This window comes from Lampris incognitus, chromosome 7 (genome assembly GCF_029633865.1).
Source record: "Lampris incognitus isolate fLamInc1 chromosome 7, fLamInc1.hap2, whole genome shotgun sequence".
Lineage (NCBI taxonomy): Eukaryota > Metazoa > Chordata > Actinopteri > Lampriformes > Lampridae > Lampris > Lampris incognitus.
In genome coordinates, this window is record NC_079217.1 from 3,257,903 (window position 1) to 3,282,671 (window position 24,769).

The following is a 24,769-nucleotide window of genomic DNA, read 5'->3' on the forward strand; positions in this document are numbered from 1 at the left end:
GGGGACCAACTCCAGTTCTTCTTTCCATTGCCTTGCTCAGGGACACAGACAGGAGTATAAACCCTAACATGCATGCCTTGTTGATGTCGGGGGGGAAACGGAGCACCCGGAGGAAGCTCACCGCAGACATGGGGAGAACATGCAAACTCCACACAGAAGACAACCTGAAATGACCCCCAAGGTTGAACAACCCTGGGGTTCGAACCCAGGACCTTCTTGCTGTGAGGCGACAGCGCTAACCATTCATTTGGCCGCCGTTGTGTGGTATAGCAGCTTAGTGGTTAGCGCTGTAGCCTCACAGCGAGAGGTTCTTTGGTTTGGTCCGGGTATTTTCTGATTGTACGAGTTTCCTCCTCCGATTTCTGCTCGGAATACCTATGTGTGAATGAGAGGGAGGACAGTGAGGATGCAAGGAGCAGGGGTGACAAAGGCGTATGAGTTTAAATACTTGGGGTCAGCTGTCCAAAGTAACGGGGAGTGCAGAAGAGAGGTGAAGAGGAGAGTGCAGGCAGGGTGGAGTGGGTGGAGAAGAGTGTCAGGAGTGATGTGTGACAGAAGGGTAGCAGCAAGAGTTAAAGGGAAGGTTTACAAGATGGTAGTTAGACCAGCTATGTTATATGGTTTGGAGACAGTGGCGCTGATGAAAAGACAGGAGGAGGAGCTGGAGGTGGCAGAGATGAAGATGATAAGATTTTCACTGGGAGTGACGAAGGAGGACAGGATTAGGAACGAGTATATTAGAGGGACCGCTCAGGTTGGACGGTTTGGAGACAAAGCAAGAGAGACAAGATGGAGATGGTGTGGACATGTGTGGAGGAGAGATGCTGGGTATACTGGGAGAAGGATGCTGAATATGGAGCTGCCAGGGAAGAGGAGAAGAGGAAGGCCAAAGAGGAGGTTTATGGATGTGGTGAGGGAGGACATGCAGGTGGCTGGTGTGACAGAGGAAGATGCAGAGGGCAGGAAGAGATGGAAACGGATGATCCGCTGTGGCGCCCCCTAATGGGAGCAGCCGAAAGTAGTAGTGGTAGACTCTAATGTTGCTCACAGGCCACAAGACAAACATGATAGATCAACTGGATAGGTTATATTTATATGAATAGGATTGTGTATGTTTTTTGGGGTTTTTTTCCCCCTTTTTCTCCCTAATTGTACTTGGCCAATCACCCCACTCTTCCGAGTCGTCCTGGTCTCTGCTCCACCCCCTCTGCTGATCCGGGGAGGGCTGCAGACTACCACATCTCCTCTGATACATGTGGAGTCTCCAGCCGCTTCTTTTCCCCTGACAGTGAGGAGTTTCACCAGGGGGACGTAGCGCATGGGAGGATCACGCTATTTCCCCCAGTTCCTCCCCCCCTGAACAGGTGCCCCGATCGACCAGAGGAGGCGCTAGTGCAGCGACCAGGACACATACCCACATCCGGCTTCCCACCCGCAGACACGGCCAATTGTGTCTGTAGGGACGCCCGACCAAGCCGGAGGTAACACGGGGATTCGAACCGGCGATCCCCATGTTGGTAGGCAAGGGAATACACCACTATGCCACCTAGACGCCCACGATAGTGTGTTTTTTGGCCCTGTAATGGACTAGTGACACCTCCAATGTGTCCCACTGGCTTCTGTCCAATGCCTGCAGCAACAGGCAAGTAAAATGAAGACCCTGTGACCGTCATCTGGATTAAACGGGTATAAGGAATTAACGTTCCTGCATATTCTCTAAATCAACGGGACACATCCCCGTCCCAGCTTTCTTCTCAGTTTGCGGCGTGCGCGTAACATCTCCGAGTTGCCTGATGAGCGCCGCCATGGTTTCCATGCTGTCGTTCTTCCGTTCTAGGAGCTCGTAGCGTAAACTGGAAATGTCCTGTTTGATCTCTTTGAGTTCTCCTGTTGGACAGTGAGTGAGAAAGCTTTAAACGGGGCTCTGATCACGTCAGCTAAAATAGCATCTAGTGTTTCCGTGTGGAAAAAGCCCCCCCCCCCCCCGTGTAACTCAACACGAGTCAGGAAAAATTCACTCCACCTACCTTCGTTCACCTCATCGTTGTCCTTATCGATCCGCGCCCTGATGATGTACCTCTTGATAAGGCGATTCATTATCTTCTGTGGGACGCAGAATGAGAGGGAGGGTCTTTTTAGTCTTAAACGGACACAACCGGACCACCAAATCTGAAGTGCTGTGATGCTGAACTTCCAGATCGGTTCATAATCGACTTGAGAGGGAAGCTAATGGAGCTAAAGTCACAGACGGGTCAGGACAGCTGGCTCCGGTGAGACACATGCTGCATGGTGGGACGCCAAGGCTGCTGTCTCCATCTACTCGCCGTGTGTCCTTTTCAAACGCTTTACAGTGTATCTCTGAATGTCCTGTGGCCAGACCTCCGTGGTGCTGAGCCCCGTGTATGCGTGTGTGTGTTGTGTGCGCGCATGTGCGTGTGTGTGTTTGAAGAAGGGGAGTGCAGCCAGGAGGCCAGTATATTAATCTTTAATCTGTTCTCCAGAGCCCTCGAACATTGCGATCTGCGCCAGCGTGAGTCAGAAACTTTCCTCCTGGCAGTTGCTACGCAAATAACAGGAAATAAAGAATAAATGCCTCCAGTGTGTGTGTGTGTGTGTGTGTGTGTGTGTGCGAAGAGGGGTGATAAGTGATTAGCAACTTTCTCCTGGAGGAGAAAGCGTCACTGTCTGCTGCAAGCCAGGTCGGATAAGGGGGTAATACATGTAGCAATGTACTTTTTTCCCCCTCTTTTTCTCCCAGTTGTATCCAGCCAATTACCCCACCCTTCTGAGCCGTCCCGGTCTCTGCTCCACCCCCTCTGCTGATCCGGGGAGGGCTGCAGACTACCACATGCCTCCTCCCATACATGTGGAGTCGCCAGCCGCTTCTTTTCACCTGACAGTGAGGAGTTTCACCAGGGGGACGTAGCGCGTGGGAGGGTCACGCTATCCCCCCCCCCCAAAAAACATGTGCCCCGACCCAACAGAGGAGGCGCTAGTGCAGCAACCAGGACACATACCGACATCCAGCTCCCCTTGTGTCTGTAGGGACACCCGACCAAGCCGGAGGCAACACAGGGATTCGAACCGGCGATCCCCATGTTGGTAGGCAACGGAATAGACCGCTACACCACCCAGACACCCTCGATGCATTTTCTACAGCGGATGAAACCCAACAACAAATCTTGATCAGTGTATAAAAAATGCATTTACTTGGTGCCGGGTCAGACATGAAGATGTTCCGACATTCATTTCTTCTTGCTGCCTCAACTAAGATCAGAGACAGAGACAAAGAGAAGTGAAGATGTTTCAGATGCATAAACAATATGATTTTTCCTAAGAGGAAAATAAAATTGCAACTTTAAACGCAACACAAGAATGCTCCTTATCAAAAGCCTATCATATCATACTAGAGTGAACCTACTACATGTTTGTACCGGGGCACTGAGTCAGCTGTAGCTAGAGGACACTTCAGCTGATTTGGACTTGAGTCTAGATCTGGAGGAATAACAGCAAAATATGCTGTTTTGTGACGTAACGCATTGTGAATACTGCATCTCTACACAGCTTGTATCTCACCTTATCAAGCTCCACGTCGTCCGTCGGACTGTCTCGGCTCCCCCGTCGAAATAGCTTGCAGAGAAGCTCCCATATTCCCAACAAGAGGGTAATGATGGACTTGGGGCTGGGTATGAGGTTAAAGGGCACGGGCAGCGTGCCGCCGTGTTCAAAATACGAGAACCAGAGTTTGGCGCGAGCGAACTTCCACTCCACGTCAGCATCGTCCTGCAGCGATACACAAGAAAAACACAAGTGTGGACGCGAGCATGACAAGAAAGGCCCGCGTCTTTTCAATGGCTGTCACAGTTTAACGAAACTCTGTAATTCTCCCTCAAATTTAGTGCAAACATTAAACTTTAAGATGAGTTTTATGAAAGGAGTTCATCTCCAAGACATTTACATCAACTTTAAATTCATTCCATTTTCATAAATATAGCAACTGAAAATAAAACGAAATCTGAATGTAACACTCAGATGCTTGGCTGGAGACAGAGTCCTTCTTAGCTTGTGGACAGACAGAACAGAATTACATTCGTCCTGTCTAGTTCTGTATCTGGACAAGAGTGTCAGGAGTGATGTGTGACAGAAGGGTACCAGCAAGAGTTAAAGGGAAGGTTTACAAGATGGTAGTGAGACCAGCTATGTTGTATGGTTTGGAGACAGTGGCACTGATGAAAAGACAGGAGGTGGAGCTGGAGGTGGCAGAGTTGAAGATGATAAGATTTTCATTGGGAGTGATGAAGAAGGACAGGATTAGGAATGAGTATATTAGAGGGACGGCTCAGGTTGGACGGTTTGGAGACAAAGCAAGAGAGGCAAGATTGAGATGGTTTGGACATGTGTGGAGGAGAGATGCTGGGTATACTGGGAGAAGGATGCTGAATATGGAGCTGCCAGGGAAGAGGAGAAGAGGAAGGCCAAAGAGGAGGTTTATGGATGTGGTGAGGGAGGACATGCAGGTGGCTGGTGTGACAGAGGAAGATGCAGAGGACAGGAAGAGATGGAAACGAATGATCTGCTGTGGCGCCCCCTAACGGGAGCAGCCGAAAGTAGTAGTAGTAGTAGTAGTAGTAATAGTTCTGTATCTTGCATATCAGCATGATTATTTTCACCCTTGGCATACAGTTTGTGAGTTCATTCATCCATAAAATCTAGCTTAGAAGTCCTTAATTTTGCAATCAAAATGTGCAGTTTTGCACGTTCATAACTATTTTTGATATGTGCTACATCACCAGTAGCAGTACAGTATTCCCTCTGGATGTTGGGCTATACAAATAAAATCGACTTGACTTGACCAACCAGTAATATGATTGTTTAAAACAACATATTATTAAAACAACAACTGACTATTGTGATCTTTAAGTAGCAGTATCATTATCACTGGTACACTACAGGTATCCTATCCCAACTTTACACAGTGATCTCATCATTTAGAACAAAAGGCTGAGATATAGGGGGTTAAAAAAGTACCTCAATTTCTTGGAAGGAGCTGTTGAACATGGCAATTAGCATGTTGAGCAAGACGATCACCATGATGATGTTGTACACCCCGTACAGCACATAGCCGATGTTCTCGATGAATTTATGGTCAGTGTTGAGGACAACTGACTTCACTTCGGACAAACCAAATATGGCCCAAAATAACGTTTTAAAGCTCTCTTCAACCCTGAGGGAGAAAGAGGGATGAAATCTGATGAAACTCCTTTAGTGTTACTTACATTGTACCGGTTCAGGAGTCGAATGTGTCGGGAGGTAGAACCCGTAGAGGACCTGACCTTTGGGGAACATTTTCAAATGAGCAACATACATTAAGATGTGTTGTTCCTGGGATCATGTGGCTGGAGCAAAACTCACGTCGTGAAGGCTTCGTTCTGCTTGGCTCCGAGGTAGTACGAGTAGAGATTGAACATTCCTATCATGAAGGCCACGAAAACCGTGATGAAAATGACCATGAACTTGAAGATGTCTTTCACAGTCCTCCCCAGGGAGATCTGCAAAGGCCCAAAGCTCTCGTTGGCCGGCAGGATGTAAACGATGCGAGAGAAACTCAGCACGACTGCGACGGCGTAGAGACCCTCAGATATCAGCTGCGGGTCTGAGGGCATCCAATTGTTTCGAGCTGAAAACGAGAGATGAAAAATGACGGCGAACACAAAGAGGAAAAATGATGAGGGCAGTAATTGGCGGTTAACATTTGCCCCGTTTACGTCAACTGCCTGTCAGTCAGATGCCTCTGTGTCATCAGAGGAGACTCAAAGACCACCCTCTTTTTTACCTCAATTTACATGAGGGTAATTTTTGTATCACCTTGGTTAAGAGGTGATGTCCTGATATTAAAGAATCACAAGACACTTTGGTGAGTCTGAAGATTTGGAAAAAAAAAAAATGAAACCACTGCCAAACTATGTATGTATGCATGAATATATATGCATGCATGCATGTATATATGTACACTACCGTTCAAAAGTTTGGGATCACCCAAACAATTTTGTGTTTTCCATGAAAAGTCACACTTATTCACCACCATATGTTGTGAAATGAATAGAAAATAGAGTCAAGACATTGACAAGGTTAGAAATAATGATTTGTATTTGAAATAAGATTTTTTTTACATCAAACTTTGCTTTCGTCAAAGAATCCTCCATTTGCAGCAATTACAGCATTGCAGACCTTTGGCATTCTAGCTGTTAATTTGTTGAGGTAATCTGGAGAAATTGCACCCCACGCTTCCAGAAGCAGCTCCCACAAGTTGGATTGGTTGGATGGGCACTTCTTTGAGCAGATTGAGTTTCTGGAGCATCACATTTGTGGGGTCAATTAAACGCTCAAAATGGCCAGAAAAAGAGAACTTTCATCTGAAACTCGACAGTCTATTCTTGTTCTTAGAAATGAAGGCTATTCCATGCGAGAAATTGCTAAGAAATTGAAGATTTCCTACACCGGTGTGTACTACTCCCTTCAGAGGACAGCACAAACAGGCTCTAACCAGAGTAGAAAAAGAAGTGGGAGGCCGCGTTGCACAACTGAGCAAGAAGATAAGTACATTAGAGTCTCTAGTTTGAGAAACAGACGCCTCACAGGTCCCCAACTGGCATCTTCATTAAATAGTACCTGTTAGAGCCTGTTTGTGCTGTCCTCTGAAGGGAGTAGTACACACCGGTGTAGGAAATCTTCAATTTCTTAGCAATTTCTCGCATGGAATAGCCTTCATTTCTAAGAACAAGAATAGACTGTCGAGTTTCAGATGAAAGTTCTCTTTTTCTGGCCATTTTGAGCGTTTAATTGACCCCACAAATGTGATGCTCCAGAAACTCAATCTGCTCAAAGAAGTGCCCATCCAACCAATCCAACTTGTGGGAGCTGCTTCTGGAAGCGTGGGGTGCAATTTCTCCAGATTACCTCAACAAATTAACAGCTAGAATGCCAAAGGTCTGCAATGCTGTAATTGCTGCAAATGGAGGATTCTTTGACGAAAGCAAAGTTTGATGTAAAAAAAATCTTATTTCAAATACAAATCATTATTTCTAACCTTGTCAATGTCTTGACTCTATTTTCTATTCATTTCACAACATATGGTGGTGAATAAGTGTGACTTTTCATGGAAAACACGAAATTGTTTGGGTGATCCCAAACTTTTGAACGGTAGTGTATGTATGCATGCATGTATGTATGTACCTGCAAATAGACTACATAGTAATACTGCAGAAAACATAAAATACAATGGTATTTTCTGTTTTTTCTTTTGTTGCATTACTTCACACACTTCAGCCTACCTAACACTATAAAAATACAATGAAAACACTTTAGATGCACTTCGACACTTACTAAACGATAAAATGTTATAGTATTTGTATAGAAATAAGTCATTTGTGTAGTCCTGGCTATAGTTTTTGTATAGTAATGTGAAGGAAATAACACTATTAAACACTACTCAAGAATACTATAGTACTTTTCATGATTTTAATATCGTCCATTTTCATATGCGTCTCCTGCAAGCACCGTATATTTCCATTCCATTTTCTTACAAATGTGGAAATTGTGCCAAAATGAGACGGTACGAGTTTAAGACAGCTGAAGAAGTCCATCTTTACACCCAATCAATGCAACTTCCATCTATGTGAACTGGTATTGACATGAGGTTGTGGTCTGAACCCCGAAACCCTCTGGAGCTTATTTTGAAGATAAAGGGTCACGAGAAGTCAAGACACGAGGATAAAAACAACATCGGTATATTTAATTTCTCAGGTTCAGTCTCTTCCTATTTTCACAGTTCATAATCACAGATTTCCAAATTTCAGAGGAACGCCTGCAGCTCGGCGTTCTGGAAAGGCGCTTTAGATGAGATGGCAGAAGACTGTAGCAGTCGTCGCTCTATGTGAAACATGGCTGAACAAAATGACAGAGAGGTTTTTACTGATTTGAGTAAAACCTTAACTAGTACTGTCAGCAAATTAAAAAAAAAAACCAAAACATTACTGCCAGCTGATGCATTACTGTCGCTACTCACCAAGCTGGAAATATTGGATCTCCAAAGGCAAGGTGGCGTTGGCTACATCGGTGTAGTGGGTGTCTACATAACGCTGGGCTGAATAGGCGTGCCAGAAAGCCATCAATCTGGCGATGAACGCCGTCACAAAAATAGCCAGAATTCCAAAGTCCAGGAGATTCCACAGCTCTGAGACGTACTCGCGTATATCCTGCGACCAGATGTTCCTGCACTCCGCCCAGATCTTCCCTGCAAACACACAGCAGCGTCACTGCCCCCTGGCGACCCTTGTTACCGTCAGTGTCATTTCAACAGGAATTTGCCATTTGTGGAACCCTTAAGATTTAAGTATATTTGGTGTCCAGGTGGCGTGGCGGTCTATTCCGTTGCCTACCAACATGGGGATCGCCGGTTCGAATCCCCGTGCTACCTCCGGCTTGGTCGGGCGTCCCTCCAGACACAATTGGCCGTGTCTGCGGGTGGGAAGCCGGATGTGGGTGTGTGTCCTGGTCGCTGCACTAGCACCTCCTCTGGTCGGTCGGGGCACCGGTTCAGGGGGGAGGGTAAACTGGGGTGATCCTCCTACGTGCTACGCCCCCCCTGGTGAAACTCCTCACGGTCAGGTGAAAAGAAGCGGCTGGCGACTCCACATGTATGGGAGGAGGCATGTGGTAGTCTGCAGCCCTCCCCGGATCGGCAGAGGGGGTGGAGCAGAGACCGGGACGGCTCGGAAGAGTGGGGTAATTGGCCGGACACAACTTGGGGGGGGGGGGATACCCCCTCCACAAAAAAAAGATTAAAGTATACTGTGGCCTGCCCTGCACCTCAGATACGTCTACGACTATAAATTCTTCTCTTTATAACAAAGCGATGGCGTCGCCTTGTGTTTGGAAAGTCAGTGGAAGTCTGTTTATGATGGCAAGTCTGGCAAGAGTACAGCATTTTCTGTGTGGGCAATTTGTTGGAACGACAGATCCTTGCAGGGCGGCACAATTATAACCCCTTGGTAGCTCAAAGTAACCTTGACATTGGAGGCTCAGAAGAGTTATCTGAATACAACAGCATGGGAATGTCACGTACATCGAGGGACTGATCCACGTGCGTCCCAAAGTTAGAGGAGGAGGACGTTTACGTGTTGCAGCTGACTAAATACAAACAGTTTTTCTTTGGCTTTTTTCCCCCCTTTTTCTCCCCAATTGTACTTGGCCAATTACCCCGCTCTTCCGAGGGCGTCCCGGTCGCTGCTCCACCCCCTCTGCCGATCCGGGGAGGGCTGCAGACTACCACATGCCTCCTCCCATACATGTGGAGTCACCAGCCGCTTCTTTTCACCTGACAGTGAGGAGTTTCGCCAGGGGGACGTAGCACGTGGGAGGATCACGCTATTCCCCCCAGTTCCCCCGACCAACCAGAGGAGGCACTAGTGCAGCCACCAGGACACATACCCACATTGGCTTCCCACCCGCAGACACGGCTAACTGTGTCTGTAGGGACGCCCAACCAAGCCGGAGGCAACACGGGGATTCGAACTAGTGATCCCCATGTTGGTAGGCAACGGAACAGACCAGTACGCCACCCAGACGCCCAATAGAAACAGTTTTAATGTTCCTGGTTCAAGCCGATGGCATGTGTGTGTGTGTGTGTGTGTGACTATGCATTTACACTAATGACCTATGACCCAGGATATGATAAGCATCTCCGTCCAGGTGAGGGGGGTGGTTTTCATGCGAAACAGCTGTGACGGGTGATCGTGGGTGGTCATGTTGGGCAGCAGCGTCGTTCCCTCAAAGCGGTCTGCGGCGTTCATCACCAGCAGGCAGAGGAATATCATGAAGGAGGCGGCGTGGGCCACAAACTTCAGGAACGGCCCACGGATGACTTTCCCTAGCTGGGAAGAACCAAGGAAACTGTGACTGTTTCAGTAACATCAGAATATGTCATGGTTGGCAGCTTTTCCCCCTTTTTTAGCAGGAATCTGATTTATAGCTGTGAGGAAACCGCCGCTGGTGGCCGTGTGGGCGGTGACGGACCACTTGAGTATCGAGGGAACAAACCACTGGTCATGAAGGCTGATGAATCCATACTGTTTTGACATTTTACCAAGTATTTCAAAAAGGAACTCTCCCACTGGTGTGACATACGCATTATAGTATTGTTTTGACCCACAACAGTTGGTTTACACCTTGTTAGTTCTTTGCGTGGCTTGTGGGTCTGTAAGCTCACTGGCTGTAGTGGGAGAATGTGACGTGCGATGCATCGTACACCGCTTCATTTATTTATTCTTTTAACTTATATGAATTTTTACCCCTCGCCTGGTCCTCGTGCGAGTCTGCATGCAGGGCCACAGGGCGGTGAGTGTGCATCTCTTGCCCGTGTACTGATCTGTCTGTTGTCTCTGACGTACTGATGACGGCCACTTGTCTGTGAGTTGGTGTATGGCAGGGATGGGCAACACGGTCCAGAACGGGCCGGTGTGGGTGCAGATCTTTATTCCAACCAAGCAGTTACACACCTGATTCTATTAAGTCAACCAATAGTCTTTGCTAAGGGCCTTGATTTGCAGACTCAGGTGTGTAACCCCTTGGTTGGAACAAAGACCTGCACCCACACCAGACCTTTCTGGACCATGTTGCCTATCCCTGGTGTATGGGCTGGGTAGATTGTAAAACTGAATTGCCCTTCTGGGGTGAATAAAGCTGTCTGAATCTGAACGTGTGAAAATACAGCACATGAAATCGTTGTAACCAACCTTACTAGAGGGCGCTATCCAGTGCAGGAAGGCCAGTATGGGCAGCCCAAAAGCCACACCCAGGACCAGAAGGATCTTCACCGCGGTGCTTTGTTGCCGTAGTCCGGACAGGTTCTCGTACCAGATGGAAAGAAGCTGCTGCTGGCAGTTTGGATGAGCCACAAACTAGTTCATTGGAGGTGGAATGTGCATGTATGTGTGTGTATATGTGTGTGTGTGTGTGTGTGTGTGTGTGAGTGAGTGCACGTGAGAACATTTTTGTGTACGAGTGTGTGTGACATGAATGTGAGTGTGCATACACACATTTTTATACATGTGTGCAAGTGCATGAAAAAGCAAGTTCTTGTGTGTGTGTGTGTGTGTGTGTGTGCGCGCGCACACAAGTGAAAGATGATTAGGAGAAACGAAGCAGAAACAAAAACACAAAGTTGAGCAGGGCAGAAAAGACATCATTTTCCAGCTCGGTGTGGAATCCCTGTCACTCACCTTCTTCAGCTCGTACTTTATTGCGAGTTTTAGCCTAATGAGGCTTCGCCTGCAGGAGGGCTCTGAATGTTCACACGACTCAGTGTCCCCGTTCAGAATGGCCTCCACCTCCTCTGTGTTGCGACACAAGTCCAAAAGGCCCACGACAAAGTCTTTACACTGCATGGACAGTTTCTTGTACTCATTCTGTAATGCAAAACAAAACAACACAACAAAAAAAAAGACTCAGTCTCATCAGCAGCCAGTCAGACTAGCTTGGTCTAGTCAGACTAGCTTGGTCTAGTCAGAAAGGCACGAACTGAGGAAGGCTCTTGGATGAGAGGCGAAACGTCTTCACGGATATATACCAAGTCCAGTTGCACTTGATTCAACTCCTTTGGAGAACCATGACGACCTGGATGAAGGAGAACATTCACAGACATCCTCTGTAATCTGCAAAATTATCTTTTTTCCTTCACTGACAACTTTAGCTTGTAGAATCGTATCTTCAAAAGGAAGAAACAAGAAGGACGCACAACTTTGTCTGCTTTATGATGCGTCACAGCAGCTTTTATCTGGTCACCAGCGGCCAGTTCAAGCCCTGACATCAGAACGCCGGCTCGAGCTCGAAAAGTCTCTTCGACTCTGAAGGATATCAACGTGTTTCATGGAGCCGCTCTGTTGGTTTGCAGTGGATGTGTTCAGGGGCGGACTGGGAATGAAAAATGGCCCTGGACTCTTTGACTCAGACCGGCCCACCAACACCAGCCCCCCCCCCCCCCCCCCCAGCGATACACCACCACCACCCACACAAACCACGCCACACTTTACGTAAACAAGATTACTGAACAACTCTTATAACAACAGCTTTAGTAAACTAGATGTAAAATGGAACAAGGGGAAGCTGTTGCTCTTAGGAGGAGGCTGGCTAGAACGAGCACATTTTGGCACACTCGCAGCAAGGTGGCAAGAATCTCCGGAACCATCTGACCGGTAAAAGAAATAATTTTAACCACCTTTACGTCCATCCACCCATTATCCAAACCGCTTATCCTGCTCTCAGGGATGCTGGAGCCTATCCCAGCAGTCACCGGGCGGCAGGCGGGGAGACACCCTGGACAGGCCGCCAGGCCATCACACAGGGCCCACACACACACACACACACACACATTCATACCTAGGGACAATTTAGTGCGGCCGATTCACCCGACCTACATGTCATCTGGTTCGTTTATGTTCAAGAGAGAGTACCGCCTGTCACTTGTTTCAAGCCTTAGGAGGGATTTAGGAAAATAAATGAAGGCACTAAAATCATCATTGGAATATCAAGCAAATTTTGTTTATAGGGTACATTTCCAGTGTAATGCATTACCTTAAACTCCTTCTCAATGTTGGCCAGAACCGCGAGCTCGTTGCTCAGCTCGAGAGCCGCCATCACAGGGTCTTCATTGGAGAGGGAGAGGTAGGCCGGGCTGGCCAGACCCTTGTACGCGTTGATGCGAGACTGCGAATGGCTGAAGGAGTCGTACTTTTGGTGCTCGCTGCAGGATGTGCATTGGCAGAAGTAGTCGTGAGGTCGTTCTATGCAAGCCCCCCTCATCAGAAGTACATGCACTATCTCATACTCGTTGCAGTGGGAGGCCAGAATGATAGGGGTGATATCGTGCGAGAAACGCGTACCATCCTCATCGTAGGCAAAGAAGTCGTCGTGCGTCTCAGACTGGCTGGGACTGTCAGTCAGCCTCTTATTGTCCGTAAAGGCCTGGTGGTGCAATATGGCCTCCACTATTCGAATATACCCTTTGCTGATGGCTAAGAGCAAAGCGTCTCCAATCCTAGCAAGGTTTTTTTTCCTTAGCAGGAATTTAGTCACCTCCAGATGCTCACTGGCCACAGCCAGCTGCAATGCATTCTGGCCCATGTAGTTAACGCAGTTGACGTTGAGTTCTGGTAGCTCCTCCAGCATCCTTCTCACTTCAGGGATGTTACCATATTCTGCAGCGTCTAAGAAATGTTCCTCTGTCAAGGACAGACTTGAGTAGCGTGCGCCAAACATGTATCCCGGGCCCCGCAAAGCCTGCCTCCGGGGTTTTCCCATGGCCCGCCGAAGCGTCGCACCTCTGTCTTCACTGCTCCTTATAAACACAAGTAAACATGTTTTAAGTAAGCAAAATATAAACGTGTGTGTGTCACATACACAAAATAGAACTGGCCAGTAGAGGGCGCTGGGGCACCGGCCCCTTCAAATATCAACAGATGAAAATTTACTTAAACATGTTAAATATAATTTAGTTGTATAATGCAAATAAAGGAATCTGGGTGTGATCCTGGACGACCAACTGTCGTTTGCTGCAAACGTTGCATCGGTTGCTCGCTCCTGCAGATTTCTCCTCTATAACATCAGGAGGATTCGCCCATTCCTCACCGACGAGACGGCACAGGCGCCCATCCAGGCTCTGGTCATCTCCCGGCTGGACTACGGCAACTCCCTCCTTGCTGGTGCCCCGGCGTCGGCCATCAGACCTCTGGAGCTTGTTCAGAAAGCTGCAGCTGGTCTGGTGTTCAACCGCCCTAAGTTCTCCCACACAACTCCCCTTCTCATGTCCCTACACTGGCTCCCAGGAGCTGCTCACATCCAGTTTAAGACTCTGGTGCTGGCCTACAGGGCAGTGAAAGGAACAGCTCCTTCCTATCTCCAGACCATGGTCAAGCCCTACACCCCCGCCCCACCACTTCGCTCTACCGCCTCGGGACGCCTGGTTGCCCCGTCGCTCAGAGGCCCCTGCTGCTGATCGACCCGGTCCCGGCTCGGTTCTGTCCTGTTCCACAGTGGCGGAATGAACTCCCCACTAATGTCAGGACAGCGGAGTCGATGCCCATCTTTCAGCACAGGTTGAAAACTCCCCTCTTCAAGAACTACTACCCTGTTACTTGTTCTTACCACTTATTGTATTCATTCATTTAAAAAAAACAAAAAACTCTTTCTTGGGCTTTTACTTTAGCACTGGTTTTGCTCTTAGATGCTTGTTTAGATGCACTTATGACCTCTGATGACTAGCAGTTCTCCTGATTTCCTACGTTAAATGACGCACTTATTGTAAGTCGCTGTGGATAAAAGCGTCAGCTAAATGACTGTAATGTCATGTAATGTAATGTAATGTGTGTCCTATAGAGTTCTCTAACGTGTCCATTAGTGTGCCGGTCTAGATTTTCCTGAAAGCAAATGGCTTTCTTCATTTCACAGTATGACCACGTACATTCAGACAATAGTGGCCTGAGCAGTCATTGTGGAAGGGACATCTGGTCCGAGCTAAATTTTGACTCACACTATGTGTGTGTGTGTGTGTGTATGTGTGTGTGTGTGAAACCACCCACAGCCTCGTCATCTGCTCGCCCTCATCATCACCTGGCGTCATCGATCCATTTTGCTCATTTTAAAACCTTCTTTTATATCTTATTGTTTTTATGGTTTGATTCATCAGTTTACACACACACACACACAGACACACACACACACACACACACACACACAGACACACTATTTATTATTATTACTGCCTTTTTGTTCTGTTTCATTGTCATTTAATTGCCACTGTTGCTGCAGTGCTGAGGAGCCAAACACAAGGCTTTTACTCTCTCGGGCTTGTGTATAATGACACGTAACGAATGCAGACTCTTGCAGCATCTTGCAAGCTTTGTGCAGGATGTTGACTTGGCCTGAGCGGGTGGACAGGAGGGGAGCGTTCTCTGCTGCCCCATCTGCAGCAGCTGCCTGGGAACTTTACTCCTGCAACACTTGCTGAACTACTTCTTCTTCTTACCCCCCCCCCCCCCGTGAACATGATGGGTATTATCTGGGTTGCTTATAGGTTGCCGATGATTTGTTTGCATTGCTTATATGTTTTCTTTAACATGTTCAATAAAATTGATTGATTGATTGATTGATTGATTGATTGATTGATGGCTGTATGAAGGTCAACTCAATTTATGGGACAATGGCTATTGGCATATGACGGCTGCTGTTGTGGAACCTCATCATTATGTGCTTAATTGTCGAATCAGGAAATGTACTCTGTACAGTAATTACATTTGACTGATGGGGTTATCACAGAGCCAGCAATGAGCTGATACGCTCACTTCCGCATGGATGATGATGAATGATGACAGACGAGGCTCCCTCCATTCAATCATCATTTCCCTTGATGAGCTTTTCCGTAAATGTGCAACCGGCTGATGAGCCCGAGGACTATATAAATAAGTTTTTAATGCGCTGCGCGGGCAGACAACAGATTTACAGCTGGCATCTGAACCTGGTGTGCTTCGGCGGACACGAAATAAAATGACAATAAAAAGTGACAAAGTGCTTTGCCGGAATGGCGATAAGGGGGGGGGGGATTTTAAATGCATAAGGGTTTCAGCAAATGTGTGCTACTTTCCTATAAAATGCCCCCGGACCAGTTCTCTCAGGCCTTAGCCATGTGGGTTAGTGAGAATACCTCGAGTTTTTTGTAGAGTTGCTGGTCCTCTTCATAATATCTGCTGACAGAAATGAGATATTGGGGCAGTGATCGTGAAGGGACACTACAGCCATTATTATATAAAACACACACACACACAGAGGTAACACTAAGTAGAGGCACACATATGCTGCAACACCCCACCATGCTGGCTTACCAGACTGCCGCTTAACCCAGTCTATTTGTGAATCGCTGCAGCCCGCAGAAGCCTTTGCTAAGTTCCATCACGTACCCCCATGTGTTGGCACTAGCACCCCCCTTACTGAAACTGATCTTGCCAAATCTTAATGCCTTTTTCCTTTCCATCACTGTAAAACATGGATAAAGCAACGGAGGGAAACTAATATTGTCTTGATTGGGTACAAACCTGCTTGGCTTACAATAAATCCATAACCAAATACGTCTTCTATCCCCAGCTGCTATTCAGATTCATTCAGACTTTGTCAGAGACATATTATGGGGGTGACTTTATCTGTAAATGTTGCCTAGCCCGGATAGCAAAACTGCTGTGGCCCGGACCCGTCCCACACCCGACACTTCATCCGGCCCACATACCGCGTGGAATGATGGCACTTGGGCGGTCCGCTCCTGTTCGCCAGATCTGGGCCAGAACCAAGCCATAGCAATGCTGCATGTGCCACATGTTTGCCAAAAGTGGCCATATTTGTTTTGTGATATTTGGGCCATATTCACCATTTACCACATGGGCCACTTCAGGGTCACATCCAGACCACATGTTGCCCAGAGCACCGCATCTTTGCCCAAAAAAAAAGGCCCACATGTGATTTGGCATATTTGGGCCATATTTGCTATTATACATGTGGGCCACTTCAGGCTCACATCCGTTTTGTCAGGGCCAGAAGAAGGCCAGCAGTGCCGCATCGCTGCCTGAAGTGGCCCACATCCGGGTGCTGTCTGGGAACTCTCATATCTCGACTTTCATTTGGGGTAAGTGTCCCTTTCTGGGTGGCTCACCTAAACGTCTCCTTTTTCGCCGAAAAACCCTCATCGAACTTCAGCACATTTTAAACTCATTTTAAACTCACAAACAAACAAAAAACAGCAGCACTGCATAAGCTTATTTAGGGATGTGGGGGACGACCTACCACACGAATATGACAGCAAGACCAAAAACTCTATGCAGGATAATTATAGGAATGACATCATACAATACAATCAGAGATCATCATCATCATCATCACCACTATGCAAGATAAGAGCACTTTACTCTGAAAGCCATTTTAGATATATTTCCGAAATTGGTTGACAGAAGTCTGCTCACCTGGCAGGCTGGAGGCTGAGCTGGAGCGCATCACCTCCACGTGTCTCTAGCATAAGATAAGCGGACCGGACGACGCGGGCGGGTCTACTCACCTCAGCGGAGCCCCGGAGGAGACTGCCCCCCCCCCAGCTAGGCGACCCGCACCCTGCCCGGCCCGCCGGCCCAGCTGACGCCGTGCATTCTCCAGCACACCCTGCAAACAAACACACCACGGTTGGGTTTCACGAAGCCCGTCGGAACCGCAGCCTCTCGGGCGACCCGCTCGAACCGGGCCCGTATCTCAGCTGGCACCAGAGTCGCTCGCCTAACTTGGTGCGGGCGCGCGACGGTCCGCCACGAAATGTTTGGGAAGGGGGACGAACTAACACCCGGCGGGACGTCTATCCCGATGACACGCCCACCGGCCCACCGGCCGGCCCGTCGCCCCCGAAGCAACTGCAGAACAGTCGGGGGGGAGGAGACTTACCCCCCAATCCTCTTATCTCCCGCTGCCGCCATATGCGTCCGCACGAACTAGAGTTACACTTGCAAACGTCGCCGTTTCTTGATTAAAAGCTGCCGGAAACAATCACAGGTGCGTCTCTTGCAGATCGTCGTGTGCCTGGTTACAAGGTTTTGCACGCGGCTGTTGTGTAGTTGTGCGCAGTGCACGCGGCTGTTATGTAGTTGTGTGCAGCGCAGGCGGCTGTTGTGTAGTTGTGTGCAGTGCACGCGGCTGTTGTGTAGTTGTGTGTAGTGCAGGCGGCTGTTGTGTAGTTGTGTGTGCAGTGCACGCGGCTGTTGTGTAGTTGTGTGTGCAGTGCACGCGGCTGTTGTGTAGTTGTGTGCAGCGCAGGCAGCTGTCGTGTAGTTGTGTGTAGTGCAGGTGGCTGTTGTGTGCAGTGCACGCGGCTGCTGTGTAGTTGTGTGCAGCGCAGGGTGGCTGTTGTGTAGTTGTGTGCAGTGCACGCGGCTGTTGTGTAGTTGTGTGTAGTGCAGGCGGCTGTTGTGTAGTTGTGTGTGCAGTGCACGCGGCTGTTGTGTAGTTGTGTGCAGCGCAGGCGGCTGTTGTGTAGTTGTGTGTGCAGTGCACGCGGCTGTTGTGTAGTTGTGTGCAGCGCAGGCAGCTGTCGTGTAGTTGTGTGTAGTGCAGGTGGCTGTTGTGTGCAGTGCACGCGGCTGCTGTGTAGTTGTGTGCAGCGCAGGGTGGCTGTTGTGTAGTTGTGTGCAGTGCACGCGGCTGTTGTGTAGTTGTGTGTGCAGCGCAGGGCGGCTGTTGTGTAGTTGTGTGCAGTGCACGCGGCTGTTGTGTAGTGTGTGCAGCGCAGGCGGCTGTTGTGTAGTTGTGTGCAGCGCACGCGGCTGTTGTGTAGTTGTGTGTGCAGCGCACGCGGCTGTTGTGTAGTTGTGTGTGCAGCGCAGGCGGCTGTTGTGTAGTTGTGTGCAGCGCACGCGGCTGTTGTGTAGTTGTGTGTGCAGCGCAGGCGGCTGTTGTGTAGTTGTGTGCAGCGCGGGCGGCTGTTGTGTAGTTGTGTGTGCAGCGTGGGCGGCTGTTGTGAGTCGACGCTGCTGACATCCGCCGGGCACGCCGTCAATCTGCCCACAGGACCTCCGGCGGAGCGCGTCCTCGTTTGCCGGTGTGCCGAACTCTGCTTCCCCGTCGAGATCTGCCCCCCCTCCCCCTAGCCAGAGATCGACGCAACACCGGGACGCTTGATTAACCTTAACCTAACCCCAACCTAACGCTCACCGGAGCCGATAGCTAACCGGTCCATAGGGGGAAACGGATGTCGACAGGGAAACAGTCCGACCTGAGACCGTCATGGTGGGGCCGTGCAGACTCGGACAAGGACCGCGGGTAGAAATAACAATGTAAAAGTTGCATGATCCCCTTCTTACCTCCGGCTTGGTCGGGCGTTCCTACAGACACAATCGACTCTGTGCATAACGGTGGTCCGCTGACTTCCGGTTTCTACTGCAGCGGTCATACCAGTTTCCTGTTTGTTGGCCTATTTTTCGCGATGCCTGCAAGATTAACCATGGACGACATACGCAGAATTGTCGGCAAACTGTCACCTGCACCTACCAGCAAACGGGTGAAAAGTTTCAAGTTGCACATATCAAGTTACGTCCGCTCATCCGCCTAATTGTGGACGTAACTTGATATGCACAACTTGAAACTTTCCACCCGTTTCCTGGTGGGTGCAGGTGAAAGGTTATCGACAGCTCTGTGCATGGGGTTGACATGTATCCATGGTAAATCTTGCAGCCATCGCGACAAATATGCCATTGTCAATAGCACGCGCCACCAAACAGGAAACTGGTATGACCGCTGCAGTAGAAACCGGAAGTCAGTGGACTACAGTTATGCACAGAGCGGATTGGCCGTGTCTGCGGGTGAGAAGCCGGATGTGGGTATGTGTCCTGGTCGCTGCACTAGCGCCTCCTATGGTCGGTCGGGGCGCCTGTTCGGGGCGGGGGGGGGGTAGCGTGATCCTCCCACGCGCTACGTCCCCCTGGTGAAACTCCTCACTGTCAGGTGACAAGAAGCGGCTGGTGACTCCACATGTATGGGAAGAGGCATGTGGTAGTCTGCGGCCCTCCCCGGATCGGCAGAGGGGGTGGAGCAGAGACCGGGACGGCTCGGAAGAGTGGGGTAATTGGCCAGATAAAAAGGGGGAGAAAAGTTCCCACCACTGGCAGCTGAAACCTGCAAGTCTGTGCAATGTCAGCAAACGCCAGATGCCTCTTACAAGATGCACCTCCTGAAAGAGCTTGTTCAGATCTGTTCTTTGAAAAGAACATGTGTCAGCGATTGTACTGTGATGCACGACTGTAGTAGGTCTTCGACCAAGCCAACGTTTAGGAGCTTTCTTATCAGCAAAACCTCTCGTGCATGCCGAGTTACCAGAATTACAAATCTTGTCCTTAAGAACAACCCTCCTCAGCGGTTGGCCTCCAGAAACTCCAGGCTGTGAGATGAGGGATTCCTTGAAGATGGGCAACCATTTTTGCGGGTGAAGGGCAGAGTGGCGACACCTGCAAGTTCTTCCAGGGAAACGATTGATGCAGGAAGTTAGTTCGCATCAAAAGGAGCCAGTTGAGGTGGTTCGGGCGTATGATCAGGATGCCCCCTGGGCACCTTCCTTTGGAGGTTTACTGGACACGGCCAACTGGGAGGAGACCCTGGGGTAGACCCAGAACTCGCTGTAGGGACTACATGTCCAATCTGGCCTGGGAACACCTTGGGATCCCCCAGGAGGAGCTGGAGGGCGTTGCTGGGGAGAGGGACGTCTGGAGTGCCCTACTTAGCTTGCTGCCACCGCGACCCGACCCCGGAGAAGCGGCTGAAGATAGATGAATGAATGTCTGATAATAATGAGATGTCAACAACAATGATCATGGTTAGAATTGTCGCCCGCGGCAATAGGGTCCTGGGTTTGACCTCAGCCTTCCGTGTTGTTTGCATGCTTTCTGCATGTTCGCATGGGTTTCCTTTTCAGAACCGGTTTCCTCCCACAGGTGAAAGACATGCATGTTTGGTGAATTGGAGGCTCTAAATTGCCTGATGACATGTCCATGGAATATTTTCTAATTGATGTTATGTTTACTTTAAAAAAGAAGCCAATCCTATTAATACACCTTACTATCAATCCTATAAAGAAAAAGAACCCTTTCCGGTCTGACAACATTTCTCAATTGAGTCAAATTACACTGCCCTGGTTGTGAATTCATGACTCTGGCCCTCACAAAAGTCTTTCGGGGTAAGTAAAATGTTTTTCTATTATTCCGGGGAAAATAGGACTGAGCTTTTAAAGGCAACACATGTGGGCCCTGTAACCCTCAGGCCCGGTTCCAGAACAACATCACTAAGGGTGCATCTGAACCGAGTGGAGGTGCAGTAGTGGGGGGAGTCCAAACCCTCTAGGGGGGTCAGGGGGCATGCTCCCCCGGAAGACAATTTTGTCAATTTTAACAGTTAAATGCATTCATCTGGTGCACTTTAAGAGGAAAAGAGGCAAGATCTGTGAATAATTCTAATTTACAGTGTATACACACAATGCAATGAGTCACAAGGTTTTTGACTTGAAATCTGTTGTTGAGGGCCTTGGGAATATAGGCATATGAAAATAAACACTTCACACCACACCAATACATTTACCAACTGAATACGATGCAGTTTACTGTAAGTTTCTACATAAAACGATCGCTGAGTTATTGACGTCCGAATGGCAGGACACTTGATTTTACGCCAATATTATTATGAGAGTAAAACAATATTTTGGGTTCATTCAGAAACTGTAGCGGGACAAATTAAGCTGCGGTGGCTCATTAATGAGAAACACTGGGGTGTACTAGCTAGCTGCAGTGCACACTGCAGGCTGCCGCAGCAACAAAAAGTCTTGTGATGCTGATACAGTATCATGCATTACCATGTTTTACCAAAATGATTGCTGACGCAGGAACACACCATTGCAGAACAAGCATAATACTTTTGCATTTTTTATTTTGCCTACTCAATTTTATAATTTGATACATAGTTTCACCACTAAGCACTAAAATAGCTTTGATTGTCTGGTTTCCGTCATGTAGGCCTACAGTATTTATTTAATAACATTAAACTGAAAAAAAAGAAAGAAAGTGCTTTGATTGGCCAGACTTCAAACTAACCAATTGCATTACAATATACCAGTGGCATGCACGGAGGGGGGGGGCAACTGCCCCTGCCCTGTTTTCTCTGAGTGCCTAAGTGGGGACAATCCTGCAGAGCCACCAAGATGGTGATGTAAACTTCATGGAGTGGGGACCTCCGAGGTGGTGGTGTAGATGTGACGCCCACAATATGTGTGGTCACATGTAATGTATGTTGTTATGTTGTTTATTTATTTTCTTTGGTTATATCTATTATATTAATAATATGCTTATTATTCCACTGTGAGCCATTATGGCAATAATACTCCCTTTGCCATAATACAGGGACTGGTAAGGTTTCAGCCTCGCCAGGAGGTGGCAGTGTGGTGCTTTTGCCCCCCCCCCCCGCCCCAGAAGGACTGACTGACCTTCACGGTTTCCTTACAATGCTGAGGAACGCTGAACCAGGAAACACTGCATTGCCTAATTATTTCTTTTTATCCTGTTTAACAGGTTTGTAACGGTCCAAGTTGATATATCTATTATACACATGTTGACTTACCCTTGTGTGAATATTACCAGATCGATTTTGTAAGAGTGATTATTGTGTAAATGTATTTTTGGGAGGAGATAAGTTTCTGTCATGTAACATAACGTTAGCTAACGTGAATATGGCTAGTAGCTAGCTAGCTAGTTGCTAGCTCGCGGTGGGAGATCCAGATATTTTATATAGCCTTGACTCCAGTACATTCCCCTTTTGATTTATATGGTTTTATTATTCTTTATTTGTGTACACTATTGAATTGAGTTGTGTAAGGAAAACGGTTTAGCTAATCTGAAGCTCAGACGCTCATATAGCCTATCTCTGCTATGGATGCTAGTTAACGTTAGCTAGAGAAAGTGCGCCGGTGACTTTACGTTGGTTTTAGGTCACGCGGGGACCGATGACAGTTCAGTCACTACATGACTATATAGTAGGCTAGTTAATGCCTGATGCTTACATTACTCATTTGTAAAGATAATGAATGAACCTGCTACTACATATAATATGCTTGATTTATGATTTATTGAAATAAAGAGGACATATTCAACAAAATATGATGAATACTAATAAACAATGCTGAGGAACGCTGAACCAGGAAACACTGCATTGCCTAATTATTTCTTTTTATCCTGTTTAACAGGAATACTTACCTGTATACATGTTCTCAAGCCAGAGAAGTGTAACATAGACAGCAAAGGGACCACAGACCAGGGGGACACAAGACCCTTATTGGACAGAGATGGTAAAGGTTAAACTAAGCCCCTGATTAATTATCCAGGTTACAGTATGACAGGATTATATTTTTAATAGATAAACTCACAATCTCATTGGTATAATAGCATTGCTTGATAAACAACAACTATAGTTTACTGCTAATACAGGCTACAGAATCATGTCATTGTTACACTTGGGGTCTACTTGAATCAGGAGACCGGTGTAGAAAAGTTCAAAAGTTTATTCCCCTAAAAACATTCAGGAGGTAACATGTCTGAACACTTCTGCATAACTCCAAATCAACTATTCATCAGCTTCCTGTATGATAAAGACATCACTGTCCCTAATTGCAGCTGCAATTGCTGATTACTGCCATCTACTGGCCAACGATAATAACAGTAAATACAATGGACTGAATGACATTACTATTACTTATGGAAATTAATGTACCTTCTTAAGGAATATATATGTTTATAACATATGAATTCTTACAGGTCCCACATAATCATAAAGATAAAACATAAAAAAGGCCAACAACAGCAATACAATTGCAAAAGTGATGTTAAACAACAAAACTGTTTCTTACCCTCCTTCAAAAGAGCTGCAGCCTCCTTGAAGTTGAGTTGAATCCTCTTAGCAGTCTCTCCTTCCATTCTCCTGTGAATTTGTTAGTGAGGTCCCTCTCAACTGCAAGCTGGATGAGATGTGCTTTTCTTTTGTGCGCATGCTCTTTCTGTGGTCACTCAGTACATTCTTCAGTGCCGAGAATGAATTTTCACATGTTGCTGTCGAAGCTCCAAATGTTAAACGGACCTTCAGCATTTCTGTTACAGTAGGCATAGCTGCCAGAGCCTCACAGTATCTTTGCAAATGGTCAGCGTTGTCCAGTTTTCATCTGATTTGGCAATTTCATCCAGCAGAAACCGCCGTGCCACAGCAAGCTCAGCTTCCTTAAACTCTGTCCCTGTTAAGTCCAGTAGCGGTCTCACTTTTTCCCCATCCATGAAACATTCACTCCCTAAGTGTAGGGCGCACAGGACCTCTACTAGTTGGTTATTTCTTTTGCTAAATCTTGCTGACATTTCTCCCACTACAGCATCCAGGGTACTGAACTACAGCCTTCTGCATTCTTTTCTCCTACTTCCTGCTGACCAACTGTTGTACCCACAACATAATCTCAACTGTGTGCTTGCTTCTCTTCGCCGTTTCTGTGAAGGGGCTGCAGGCAATTCTGTGGTCTCGCTCTCTTTCTTGAATGTCTCCCAAAGCGTGTCAAACTGAGTGTCGCATCTCAGTTCCTCTACACACGTGAGGGCACTCTGGACCACTCAGACAGCAGTGGACAGGTCTGTGGCTTGTGCTTGGAGTAGAGTGTTAGGGGGATCCAGCAAACTCAAAATTTGATGTGCCATACAGGCAATGAACTTAAAGCTGGGCTGGATGATGGCCTTCAAAAGCCCTGTGGCCTCAAGTCGCACCTCTGTGCCACTGGTTTGGGTTCCTTCGATCTCTTGAAGCAGGTGGAGAATTGTGTCAAAGGATTTCATGATTACGGTCACTGTGGCCAGGTGGCCAGTCTACCGTTTCAACTTTTCTCCTGTGTGGAGTACAGCTACAGTAGGTTTCCTATAGCACTTGTAGAGAGTTGCATACACTGAAAAAGTTCTGCAGTGTGTTATCAGATGACATGCCATGCACTACCAGGTGCAGGTGGTAATTAAAACAGTGCACATAAGGCACTTTTCTTTGTACTTCTTCCTATAAGATCTTCTGCATCCCCCCCCCATGTACCCCAGACATGACGCTTGCCCCATCATAACACTGGCTGACAATTTTGTCTGTA

At 47.7% G+C, this 24,769-nt stretch overlaps 1 protein-coding gene across 1 annotated transcript; it reads right to left on the reverse strand.

The window, feature by feature from the left end:
* Nucleotides 1-1,386: 1,386 nt before the first annotated feature.
* On the reverse strand, nucleotides 1,387-24,473 carry trpc6b (transient receptor potential cation channel, subfamily C, member 6b). Its single transcript, XM_056283680.1, has 13 exons — nucleotides 24,336-24,473; nucleotides 17,150-17,250; nucleotides 12,631-13,393; nucleotides 11,280-11,465; nucleotides 10,794-10,958; nucleotides 9,716-9,932; nucleotides 8,066-8,293; nucleotides 5,413-5,677; nucleotides 5,029-5,224; nucleotides 3,577-3,783; nucleotides 3,211-3,267; nucleotides 2,028-2,103; nucleotides 1,387-1,887 (listed from the first exon to the last, which is right to left on the reverse strand). The coding sequence occupies exons 1-13, from the start codon at nucleotides 24,471-24,473 to the stop codon at nucleotides 1,697-1,699; spliced, it is 2,790 nt and encodes a 929-aa protein (XP_056139655.1). The 3' UTR covers nucleotides 1,387-1,696.
* Between the last annotated feature and the right edge of the window lie 296 nt (nucleotides 24,474-24,769).